The sequence below is a fragment of the Tetrao urogallus genome, assembly GCF_951394365.1.
Source record: "Tetrao urogallus genome assembly, chromosome: 1".
NCBI classification, from domain to species: Eukaryota; Metazoa; Chordata; class Aves; order Galliformes; family Phasianidae; genus Tetrao; species Tetrao urogallus.
In genome coordinates, this window is record NC_136813.1 from 181,749,892 (window position 1) to 181,763,018 (window position 13,127).

The window sequence follows — 13,127 nt, forward strand, 5'->3', positions numbered from 1 at the left end:
ATATGGACAGCTTATCTTACCTTGAAGAATTTTGTTTGTGACTGTGCTTGCCAACAACTTGGAGAAACAAAATAAACTTACTGTATCCTTATCAGCTTTATGAAGGGATTGTGCTGTTAGGAGATTGAAATTTTTTCTTTCTCTGTGGGGCAGCAACATCGTTTCCTCCTGCAAATCATTAGGACTGTAAAACTGTTGTTACTGCTCAAGTGATAAAAGTGGTAATTACATGTCTGGCCTACTTGGATATCTTTAAAGGATTTAAGCAGGAAGTCTTACAATCCTTTGTGCTCCTGGTCTAACTATAGAAGTAGTAGTGTGGTAGCTGACACAGTGGCCAGGGCATCTCATAGTTTGGATTGAAAATCTCTTTGGACATCTAAGTGAACCGTTTCCTAAGCATTTCACTTGCTTCAGATTGTACAAAATAGAATATCCGAGTTGTTTTGCTAATAATCATGTTTGCAAATGCAGAATTAAAAATTCCCTGGCAATTTTCTGTGTTTACAGGAAGAATGCCATGTTCTGTGGTATGATTGCAGTACAGAGTTGGTAATCATTTTGTTGCTTGTGTGTAGAGGTAGGGAGAAAAGTCATGATTTAAAAAAAAACACTTACTGTCCTGTGTCCTGACATAATGCTTAAAGCACTGAGTGAACACTGCTGTGAGAACTTGGCTTTGGGCTGAAATCCTTTTTATTCTCTGTATATTCCCTGATTATTCTCTGTATGTATGTCTGAGTTAAGAGTTACTTTACAAATGACATTATCTCCAAATGCACATACGTGTCTTCCCTGATGTAAACTGTACTAAATGTCTTTAAAAGATAAAAACGTAACTGTGTATCTGACATAAAAAGTAGATTCACGCAGCAGGTATTTTCATGCTGTTGATTAGAGCTGGTTCTTCTAAGCTTTTTGCTTTCAGTGCTGAAAACCTCTTCAGGAGGATATAGAAATGGAGGATATAGAAACAAATGGAGGGAGGTGTTTCTATCTTCATAAAATTGGGAGTACAATATGTGATGTAAAAATTTCCCTGTAGTTAAACCAGGCTTTTTTTTTCTCTCTGTAAACAGCTTAAACTGGTTTTTTTTTCTTTCCTTTGTTGAGGTCATGACCTGAATCAAATGAATGCATCTCTTCAGTTTGAGAAGCCCAATAAACTTTGCATCACTGCCTGCTTCTTAGGACAAAACCAATACCATATGTATGCAGAAACCACAAATAATTATCTTCTTGTGCTTTGAAAACATGGTCAGCAATCTATGTGGTGTGCTCAGAAATGCATGGATCTGTTCTGCCTGTGGGAGCAGATCCCACCTGTGGCCCAGCTGGGAGGAGGAGGGCACCCAGCTCCCCAGGGACATGCGGCCGCTGTGCTGACCCTGCATGGCAGCCAGATGCGAAGGGCATCTCATCAACAGATGTTTCTTTTCTGGGGGGAGGAGGGGGAAAAAAATCCCTCAAAACCACATGCAAATCTTAGCTTTATGTAGAAGAACTGAATTTTATTTTTAGATTTGGAAGTGTTAAGGATTGTAGCTGTCGTGGCATTTGTTAATTAATTCTAGATAATTCCTTTGAAGACATTATTATATAAATGGTGCTTCTTTCAGAGAAGTGCTGTGGGACAAGAGGTGATTTCCTGTAACAGTTTGAATACTCAGGGAAGCCTTAATTCAGATCTTGCTCCTCTGTAGCTGTCTAGTTAGTACAAGCACCAGTGTATTTTTCAGGGGATGCTGTGAAGGATGCTGGTGCTTGCTGCTCACTGGTGTTGTGGCAGATGAATTAGAACCAGCTTTATTCTCAAGTCTGAACAGGGTCTGTGAGGCTCAGATACCGAGCAGTGCTTGCAGCAGTCTCACTAGTGTTACGGTGTGCTTTGAGGTACCTGATGGGTGTAACGCACTAAAAAGTGTTGGCAGAGTAACCCTGACATCTCTGGGCCACCTGTCTTTGCGAGGCAGATGGAGGTCAGTAAAAGTATGGAGCTTTGATTTTTTTCATTGCTTCTTATGTTAGCACTTGTTTAAAAAATGAAAAACTAAGATAATTCATTTAATCAGCGTCATGAATTGAACTCATGATTGAGAACAAGCCATTGTAGTCAGCTTGTATTCTCTGAAATGTGGTCTGTGTTAGAATTGCTGAGTTTGTGTTTAGATGATTTCCTTTATCCTTTGTTTGCAGATTTCCTGTATTATTCTCTTTACCATATTAGTTTCAGCCTCTGACAGTGCAATTCTTGCCTTCCTGTAGGTCTGAGCAGCCTCGTATAACCAAAGATGTAATTTGTTTTCATGCTGAGGATTTCTTAGAGGTAGTTCAGCGCATGCAGTTGGACTTGCATGAGCCTCCACTCTCACAGGTAAGCACACTGTGAACCATTCATTAAATGTCCTCTGCAAGTGCTCGAAGTTTTTACCCTTAATTTTTTTTCCTTTTTTCCTTCCAGTGTGTCCAGTGGGTTGACGATGCAAAACTGAATCAGCTGCGAAGGGAAGGCATTCGATATGCCAGAATTCAGTTATTTGATAATGACATCTATTTTATCCCGAGGAATGTTGTGCACCAGTTCAAAACAGTTTCAGCAGTGTGCAGCTTGGCGTGGCACATCCGGCTCAAGCTGTATCATTCCGAAGAAGAAGCTTCTCAAAACGCAAGCACTCTCGAAGCAGGGACCTCTGCAGACCCCAAGTCTTCGGTTATGGGACTTCAGACTGACAGCAGGATTTGTACAATAAGCAGAAATACCTCCGAAGACGCCAAACTTTCAGACGTTCTGCAGCAGGAATTTGTGCCGATAAAACACGAACCTATTGCATCTCACCGGATTAAAGAAGAACCCATGAATGTTGATCTTGCTGAAAAGACTGTGGCGCCCCATGACAGCAGGGGCCAGAATGTTCAGACTAGATTGGATCAGGTTGAATTGACGGCGTTTAAGTTGGAAATGGGTTCCAAATTTGAACCTGGCAGCAAGGACTTACAAGGCAAGTTGTGCCCCGGCAGTCACGTACATCCGGATGATACGAGACAACATAGTTCATATCCAAAACTGCATGGACAAAGAGAGGATGATTTTTTGTGCTAAATTTGTATATATTGTTTTAAATTCCTTTTTAAACTTAATGATGTAATAATGTAAAGATTCATAAGTTCTGTGAGGCAAGTTTGTGACTTGCCTTCGCATCTGTTACAGAAGATAGTTATGTAGCTTTGTAACATTCCTCAGTGCCTGTCCATAACTGTGAAGTATCAAAGCACTTAGGGCCAGATGCACTGTAAACACTGCAGGTTTAACATAAAGAAGTCTTTAAATAATTTTGAGTTGTAGGTTTTAGAGTAGAGCTGACATTTAACATATATATTTTTTGTAAGATGAGCCAGAATTCTTTTTGACAATTCCAGGCTTTTCCATAGAGCTTATTTATACCAATTTTTTCATTTTAAATGTGTCAGCACTGTAGTGTAAATATCTTTTTTAAAAATCTTTTTAGTGTGATTTATACTGAAACGTGAGCCACTTAATAAAGGTTCATAATAACAGATTGGTTTTATTTTTGGGTCTGCAAAAAATAATTCAGTTAAACTGCCTCTGTCAATGGTTCTGTTTCTACCTGCACTAAGGCATAGGATGCTCTCACTCCGTTGCGGAGCGAGGAGCTGCAGCAAACTGAGGTAGAGCGGAGGCATTCTTTGTCAGCCAAGACTAAGTCAGAATGCAAAATCAGCCCTCCTTGCACAGCTGCTCATTAAAGGCGCTCTCCGAATCCTGTCATCAGTTGTTGATGTGGAACAGAGACAAACGTTACCCGCAGCCTTTCTGTGTCAGAAGGTTGGACAGCAGCGGGCTTCAGGAGTGCTGCCAGCGTCTGTGTAGCTGGGCTGGGCAGGGTGGCAAACTCCTTTTGTGCTCATCTTCTACCCCTGCGCAGCCACAATTCATATATTGCTTTCCATGTTTTAAAAACAAAGCTCATATCAGTTATCTGACTAAATTAGAACAAAGAATGTTTTTAAATGGTTACTCAAACTGAAGCCAATATAGCTTGAGTGGCGGCCTGACACTCACTGAGGCAAATTTGGATTAAGATTGCTCCACGTGCTGATAGTGCAAGGCAGTACAGACAGACTGGCCAGTGTGTCTGGTAGGAAGATTCCTCGAGTCCCAGGTTAGAAGTAACAATTTCTTCATCAGGAAAATGATAGTGGTTTCCAAGTTTGACTGTTTACCTCTTTCTACTCTGTGGAACTCCATAGTTTTCCCAACCTGTGTTCTGAGAGAAGAGGTTACAAGGCTAGCTAGCGTCTGATGTGGTAATGGCAAACACTGTAATTTAACTTATTTGTGTGTAACGTGTTGCTGTGTAGTACAAACACATCTGAACGCTGTTTCTTTTTCAGGTAGCTACAAACAGCAGTAACCTGCCCTGTAGCCTGTCCTTCAACTAAATATTTAAAACTTGAGATTCTAGGCCTGTTGTTATTTTTGAAGCCCTAAAGCCTCCAGGTTCTGGGGGGCAATTTTTTTTCCATACGGCTTCTTGAAAATTACACATCCTTACAGGCACAAATCAAGACCTTTGATGTGCTTAGTGATCACTTTGGCTTCAATTGTAGCAATAGAACAATGTGTTGTTTTCTTTCCCAGGTGTTGTCTAGTTCAACTACCTGAGGGCCTTTTGGTGCAAATGTTTCTTGCTCCTAGGTTGTTAAAATTGTTACTTTGTATTTATGCCTGGCACTGAAATCAGCCATTTACCTGTCGTGTGCCCTAATGTGTTTAAATCTACAATAGGTCTGTTGAGGAATTATTAATTAAATCAGCATTTGAATTGCTAAATGTTACTCTTACGTAGCCATAATTATGTATTAGAGAAGCAATAGAATCATGAATCTCTTGGATGTGGCGAAATCTAATTGCTGTTTTCATGACTTCTGGTTAAGAGATGACTACCAGTTTTGCAGCCTCAGGGATCTCGCTTCCCCCCACTCCATAAGCAAATGGCTCATGTGTGACGCGGTAAGTTACCACTCCAGCATACTCGGATTCGAGGTGTTAATTGGTTCATGTAAGGATTTGAGCCTTTGCGATAGAAACGTGCTCTCAGCTCCCATTGGACAATCTGGAATTTTCCACCCATAATCTTCCGGCCTTGCAAACACGCCGTTCCGTAGCCTTCCATTCCTTTTCTTTGTGCCAGCCATCAGAGAGCAGGGAGGAGCTGCAGGTCGTAGCTTCTACCCAGCACGCAGCTTTTCACATCCATTAGTAGACAGCTCCAGCTTTATGAGAACCAGCCAGCCTTGACAGATGCAGCTTTTTTTTAAATTTTTTCCCCTTTGAATCTCATTTGTGTTCTGTTGATCCGTATGCTGAGCATTCAATTTTTTTCCTGTTGGATTTCAGTGAAATGTATACATCCCTCCTCCTCTTCCCCCCCCCCATGGCAGACTTTTCTGTACTGTGGGTCCTCTCTAGACTGAAGAAATCAATATTTGAAAATAGTGCAGCAAATATGACTTTATGCTTACAGTAGAACATTTTTTCATTTGAAAACCTGCTCAGTGGTCCTGGCTGGTGTGCTCTCAAACTTCTGCTCAGGTATGTCTTCATTCTGACATTTTGCTTCTTAACTGCCCACGTTTTAAACCCATTTTTTTGTCATTTTCAGAATTTTGAGAGAGAAGTAGCAGCAGTTCTTACAATTTTTATGCACTGTTTATTTTTGAGATAAATTAGATTTTGACTGTTAGGCAGAGCTTGAAGAGAGGACACGAACAGGACACAACCAATGGCTGTCAGAACTGCCATTGTACACAAATGTGCACAGGGTTTGCATTGACCAGCTGCAGCGGGATACACTTGGCTAGCTTTGAAAACCAAGCTTTGTCCTCTACCTGTGTTGTATTCATCTTGATATGGTTGCTTTTCAAGAAGGAGGACGATTTCTGAGAATTTCAGCTCCCAAGTTGTTCATTAGTCCGATAAAAAAATCTTGGTGTCAAGTGGTCCTATGCGATATCCTCTGCTCCTGTTGCATACATCAGCTTCACATCCAGACTTTTGCTCCAGCAATAAATCTTTCCTGCGCTGCGATGGACTGACACCAGTCTTTGCTTGTTGCTTTTTTCTTCCCCCTGGATTTCAGTTTTTTATGACTCTGTTACTTTGGCTGAAATCTCTGGTGTTCTCTTTTGGCCCATGTTCTTCTGCAGATGGAAAAAATCCACGTGAGGCACAGTGCCTGTACTGCAGTGGTGGTCACATCCGTGTGTTTGCCGTGCTGTCCCAGCTAGTGACACATGTGCAGAACCTTAGAGATGTTTCTATAGATCCTGTACTGTTTTTGTGAGTAGCAAAGAGCTGCGTTGTTACTGACCTTACCAATAGCTCTCAAGATGGTAGTTACTGTTTTTGTTACGATTACTGGAGCTTTTGCATCTCACTGGCAGCTGGCTTCATGTGTTACGTACAGGTGTTGCTGGTGTTGTGTCACCCCCAGCCCTCTGATGCCTGCAAATTGACTCCAAAACAGCCTTTTCGTTACAGGTACTGCTGGCATGCAGATTTCCCCTTCCTTGTTACTATAGTGAATATTTCAATACTTTAATGGAAATATTAATTCTATCTAGTATTAGAAATAAAGTATTATTTCAGAGGGTGATGATTTAAGTATTCATCTGTGAAGGAATTCCTTGGTGATGAATAAAATTGATTTTTAAGTAAAAATGCACGTGCGCAGTAAATATATTGGCATTGCAAATAACATAGGGAATGGACACGTGAAATGGTTGACTGCTGTGGAAACAGATTGGCAGAATGTTACGAACTTGGAACATTGAAGAAGTCTTCCAGGAAACATAAGAAAAATATTCTTTGTTTAAAAATGACCATTTTCTAATATGTGCATGTGAATCAGAATGCTGAATTGATGAAAAAAACCCATGTTTTCTTTATGCTCACAGGAAAAAGACCCATTGTGAGAGGGGTTACCAACTGACCCTACTGATGAAAGCTGTACTAATTCTGATCAAATGGTATCAGACATCTTTGCAGGCTTCTCAGCTGTAATTGCATTCATTTTTGTGACGGTCAGACGAAGCTGAGTTCACTTAGGCAGTCAGCGCCTTTGACCTGACTGTGAATGTGTACGAGTCAGAAATGGGAAGGATGACTTCTGACTGCTGTGTGAGATGCTGTTAAAAATGCTTTCCTGGGTTGTGAGTCCCTCCTACTACTTGTTTGGTACCTTACTGGGTGGATGAAACGCACTTTAAAAACTGTGTAATAGGTAATGCTGATGTTCTGTGCCGTCCTGCTGAGTTTCCTGCACACGTGAACACTTGGAAACCTTTTACTCCCATTGGTCACTCATTTCATTTTCCTTAAAAAACAGAAACAATTCTGCTGTGTGTGCAGCTTCTCACCCAGAAGCAGTGATTAACTTCGTGGTATCTAGGTTGCTAGTTCTGTTAGAGTCATCGGATGTGGACTTTCCCAATCTCCTGTATCAGATTCAGGCCGCTGTGTTCCTTTGTACTGTGATGCTGTTATTGCTTCTGCTTTAGAGCTGTTCTGTACTGAAGTGCCAGGGAACCCCTGGCTGCCTTGTGTTCTGGCCACACTGATAGACAGCTTTCTGATGAGGTCATTAGTCCTAAATAGTCCTTCAACATTTGGTGTATGGATGTGATATTCTGATTAAAGTTCTATTTTTATCAAGTTTTATTTCTCAGTAACTATTTCAATGTTTCCTTCTACCGACTGATTTCCATTTCACTTGAATGAGACTGTGGTGTGTCGCAGAGGTTAGGCTTGTGTTTTAAGGGCTGATTTCCATGGAATTCTTGTTTTTTAAATCTGGTTGCGTTGTAGGGCAGTTAGCTGAGAAAGGTGCTCCATAGAGTTCCAAGGAGAAAACCTTGCCAATTAGACCACTTTTCTATGGGGCAAATGTGAAAATTTCCCCGAGATAACGATTTTGCTTCTGTACTACTGTGTGTATTTGTCAGAAATAGTACTGCTTTCATCTCTTAAGTCATCCTGTAACTCAGTCCTGTGCTATCTTATTTTGAATATTGTCATCCGTGCCAAGCAGTACATTTGGAATGCATGTATGCACATTCTTAAAGTGTTCAGGTTCAAGTTCGGGATGTATGTTGCACAACTGTATCTTCCAAGAACAGAGAACTTCATGCTATTCTACGATGCTGACAGATCAAGAAAAGCAATAGAAATAAGTAATGGAAAAATTTAGTCTCACGGTCTTTTACACATGTGCATTGAATATTTATTTTCCTGAATCTGACAAAAGTAGATACTCATCTATAATGCATGCTGAAGTGTTCAATCTTGTATGAATGATTTGAATAGAAATAAATGACGTAGAATATTTATCACCATATATATGCTATCAATATATATATTATCTACATATCAGTCATCAGGATATGATCAACAGTGTTTCATTTCAGAAGAGAAAACCTTTCAGTCGCATTCTGAAGCAGATCTCTCCCCATGCTCCGTGTCACAGCTGCACCATGCAACTGGGACAGGCGTTCTCTGCTGTACCACCACGTCACTGGGTGTGACTTCTGGCAATTCAGGATGAGCCATCTCAGCATCAGCTTTCTGCATCCCCTGGTGCTTTATCAAATCTGCCTTTTTTTTTCACTCATCTTGGTTCAGTGCTGTAACCAATGCCTTTGAGAATATGGTAGTTATAAACAGCTGTAATTCCTGCATCAGCTTCTGGAGAGTCACAGCGAAATTTGGATTGGATTTTTCTGAATGAAGTTCTGATAGCAGAAAAAGGCAGAAGAGTACAAAGGTATCGCAGCTGCAGCTCTAAGTCAGCGTTAGAACCGATGCGAAGTAGCAAATCAAAAGGGATATTTTTATCATCAAAGACCAAGAAAAAAATTGCAAAACTCAGTGTTTCCAGGCGGCTGCATCCTACAACTGTCTCTTGATGAGTAAAACTGTGCATGACCTATGCAGGACACCAGGAAGAAACTGCTGCTTCAGCACTTCCAATCAGAGATTTATTTCCAGGTTTTTAAGTAGACCCTTAAAAATGAAGAACAAAATCTCCCCACAACAACAACAACAACAACAATAAAATCTGAGAGTAGGCAGCAATTGTGAGGAGATTAGAATCATAGACTTGCTCAGTTTGGAAAAGACCTTAAAGATCATTGAGTCCAACCACAACCTAACCATACTACCTGAACAACCCTCCACTACATCATGTCCCTGAGCACCACATCCAAACAGTTTTTAAACACAACCAGGGATGGTGACTCAACCACCTCCCAGGGGAGCCTGTTCAGTGCTTGACAACCTTTCAGTAAAGAAGTTCTTCCTGATATCCAACCTAAACTTACCCTGGTGCAACTTGAGGCCATTTCCCATCATCCTGTCACCAGTGAGAACAATTTGAAATAACTGTGCTCAGTCCTAGTAAACTGGAGATGCCAAACTTCCAGATAGTAAGAGCATCTGTGAACTAGAGGGGATTTGTGAAGGAGGCACAATCATTTCTGCAGTTCATCTTGTAATACAGCAGGTCTTAATGAGGCTGGTTGCTATTCTTCCATCAGTTACTACCATCTGTTAACATCAGCTTCAGTGAGGAAATCTGCACTGCTCTTCTGAGCAGGAGGGGTTTTGGCTTTTTTGCTGCTGCTTCTACCTTCTTTGCCTCTTCCAAATAAAGATCTTTTTGTGCTTTCTTTCCCATGAGAAAAACTTTCATTGTGCAAAATGTCGACTGCTTGGATTTCTCCTCCCAGTGAGCCACAGTGCTCCACGAGGAGTTCCCACCCGTTCTCAGCCCTGCCAAGCAGCTGCGGAAAGGCCAGGGACGCTCACTCTTACGCTTGGTGCCCTAAGATACCGCATCAAGGTAAGTGGGCCCGGTGAGTCTGTCATATTCTCCATCAGGCCTTATTCAGGACTGAGGCCCCCTCACCTAAGTTCAGGTGCTGGTTATGTGTTTGCAGCAGGTGGCTCACAGAAGTTTACCATGATTCGGAGGTCGGTGGGTCTTTGCATAATTTTCACCTTCATCATTTTTCATCCAATAAACATTTTACATGAAGCCTGGCTTGCCAGCCGTAGGACATAACAGAGAACGCATCTCAGCCATGGGAGCCAGAGAAGGTGCACTGACTGTTCCTCACGTCATGTATGTATGTGCACTCATTTCCCATGGCAGGCAGGCTGGGGAGCTTGCATTGAGGTGAATGCCCTTCCTCCTGCCCCCAGCATCCTGCTACACCCAGCTGCAGTGCTGTTTTCACTTCAGGTTCACAAAGATGCTGAAGCCTGTCCTTCAGGAGTGAGCAAGAGTCTGACTTGAACACATAGGCATTGCTGAAGGCTTTTCCAGAGCTAAGCAGGATACAGGGATGCCTCCCAAAGAAGAATGCTGCTACCGAAGGAAAGAATATGTGTTGTACCATGGCTTTTTTTTTTTTCCTTCTGGAGGGAAGAAAAGTTCTTATTTCAGCTTCCCATAAATTGTGATGCTTGTGAACTGGGATGGAGTACACAAATGTGCTTAGCAAAAACTGATGTGTTACGACATTCTTTACAACAGCTAAAGAATAGAAAGATTTGTCGTTCCCTGGTTTCCCAATTTATGAGATAGGGCAGCCGACCACACTGAAGCAGCCTGAATGGATGCTGAGAAATCCTTTGTTAGCCCGTGTTCCAAGCCATGATCCAGTGCTTCAGGCTGCAACGGGCCCTGGTTGCTATGTATTTATTCTATGTCTGTCTGTATGATTGAAGAGCAAGCAAAAAATCTAGGGACGGAGGATGAGCTTCCCTTTTAAGAGGACACGCAGTTGAATGCAACTAGTTAATATTCTTCCCATGAGGCATTTTAATCTAATCAATTGCTGTTACCTCAGAAGACTTTCCCTGTCTCTTTTCACTCACTGAAACTTTTTCTTGTACCCAGAAAACGTAAATGGATCAGCATATTCATAATTTTGTCCTAAGAAACCCAGACTTGAATTTGATGTTATCCTGGCTCCTGGAAGAAGACTTCCAACCCACACAATAGGATTCTTATTCAGATCTTCCCAGAAGTCCCATTCATTGTATTTGGCATATGAAGAAGTACTTTTGCTCACATCTGTGTTTGCTGATGCTCCAAAAAGCCAAAGCTTCACCTCCATGGATTTAATACACCATAGCATTAAAAACTATCTTTTTCCTTAAAATACCACTTCCTGCAGGTACAAATGCATTACAGCAGCTGCAGTCTCTTAAAGCACAAGTGACTTCTTACTAGGATCATAATTATTGTTTTCTTCCTCTCTTCTGAATGTTAGGCTGCTGCCATAGTTCAGCTACTCACTTTTCCCTAGGTGAACATATTGTTTATGTTTCAGCACTTAAGAACTCAGTTTAGTTTCAGTTTTTCATACCAAAAGAGGATTCTTATGTCAAAAAGATGTCGCCGAGTTACTTTTTTGCTCTTTTTAGTGGCTTCCATTTGTTGCTGAGTCTTAAATTTGAGTGACAGCATAAGACATAAAAAACTTTCTTACAAGGATCCCCTAAGTGCTGAATTCAGAGGGTAGAACATCTGTGGTTCCTTCAAGTATCTATCTGCATGGGAAAAGGCTTACCTTTACTCCATATAACGAACAACCATATTAAAACACCTTATGTGGAACAAATACTTTTATTTACAAGAGAAAGTACGACCATTTGAAAATAAAAAATGGTACAAGTCTACTGCTGGTCTTCAGCCTGGCATAGGTCACGTCTCCAGCATGTTTCCTTGGGCGGCATTCTGCCTTAGGGATCACATTTGTGGCAGAACTAATAATCCAGCAAATCGGTACCAAATCTCCAACTGGAGAGCCACGCGCAGCTTAGTCTCTTCTTACATAAAAAATATTGTATCCAAGTTCAATCATACCCCCAATAAGCAAGGCCCACAATGGGATAAATACATAGGCTAGTTTCATCGTGGTGAACTGCTGCAGCTTAGCACAGAGGGCAAGGCAGAAGGCCAATTTGAGCAGCATTGCAATGAGATACCAGGTTTTCTTCTTGATGTTGTGGGAGCCGTTGCGGGGGTCAAAGCCAGACTTGCAACGTCCAGCCATCTTTACAATTAACATAACTAAAAGAATAGTATCAAATATCCAGACTGGAATGAAAATGAGGAACCAGTTCCATGGTGCTTTCTCATCCAACTTCAGCACCAGCATGATGAGGAAGAGTAATGTAAAAAGCCATGTCAGTAGTACTCTTTGTGCCAGGGACATTCTCATTTAAACAGCTTGGAGAGGAAGTCTGGCAAGTGGTCAGCAACCTAACGAAACAAAACACACAGGAGGGCCATCAGAAGCTGTCATTATACAACCACCAGGCATGTTCTGTGCACAGTAATAGCACCTCTTTCTGTCAAACAGCAATCTTAAAATACTGAAGCTTATGGATAATGCTTGCATTGCGGCAAGTATCTAAAGTATGCAGGCACTGGCTGCTAGGAGTACATCTATTTACTGGCCTGGTAGTATGTTTAAATCGCAGTATAGTCATGATGAAAGAAAAACAGGAACAAATTATCAGTCATAAAGGTTTCTATATTCCTAAATGAGACTTTTAACCACTACAGCTACCAGAAGACTTTCACTACAAGTCTAAAGTACCAACTGTAAAGCAGGAACAGGAAGAACTACGATCCTCCTTAGTCGTCCAAGCTACAACAGTGAATAATTACATACCAGTGAAAAATAGGTTTCATAAGCAACTATTTTCAATATTTGAGATTTAGATATGTCATAACAATTAATTCTGTAAAACCAATATTGTTTTGCTTGAAACAAACTGAACTCTGCTTTGTTCCAGCTGACAGAACCTAGCATCTGACCTTTCCTGCCTGCTCCCAGAGGGGCAGGACGAGCCCCTTTCCCCCGCAGGCACTGCTGGCTCCTGCTGTGGCTGCTGTTCTTACTGATGCTTACCAGATCCACTAAGTCTATTCAACTCCCTGAACAGGCAGAAAACTATTAGCAACATTTCCCTTCTAACTTTTTTTTTCCCCCACATTAGAACGCTAAACTGGACTAGGGGACGGGCATTC

The 13,127-nt window shown here is 41.4% G+C and overlaps 2 protein-coding genes across 2 annotated transcripts in view; one reads left to right on the top strand and one right to left on the bottom strand.

Moving 5' to 3' along the window:
- The window catches only part of RSBN1L (round spermatid basic protein 1 like), a gene marked incomplete at both ends in the record, with an annotated part of 44,881 nt that extends 41,781 nt beyond the window's left edge, over positions 1-3,100 (top strand). Inside the window, 2 exons of the mRNA XM_079536495.1 lie at positions 2,266-2,374; positions 2,462-3,100. Coding sequence (XP_079392621.1) covers positions 2,266-2,374; positions 2,462-3,100 — 748 coding nt within the window. The remainder of the gene's footprint in view (positions 1-2,265; positions 2,375-2,461) is intronic.
- Positions 3,101-11,695: 8,595 nt separating this feature from the next.
- TMEM60 (transmembrane protein 60) lies at positions 11,696-12,312 on the bottom strand (the record flags this gene model as incomplete). The annotated part of the gene is made up of 1 exon (XM_079549266.1): positions 11,696-12,312. One exon carries the CDS (start codon positions 12,310-12,312, stop codon positions 11,908-11,910), a length of 405 nt encoding a protein of 134 aa, XP_079405392.1. The 3' UTR covers positions 11,696-11,907.
- Between the last annotated feature and the right edge of the window lie 815 nt (positions 12,313-13,127).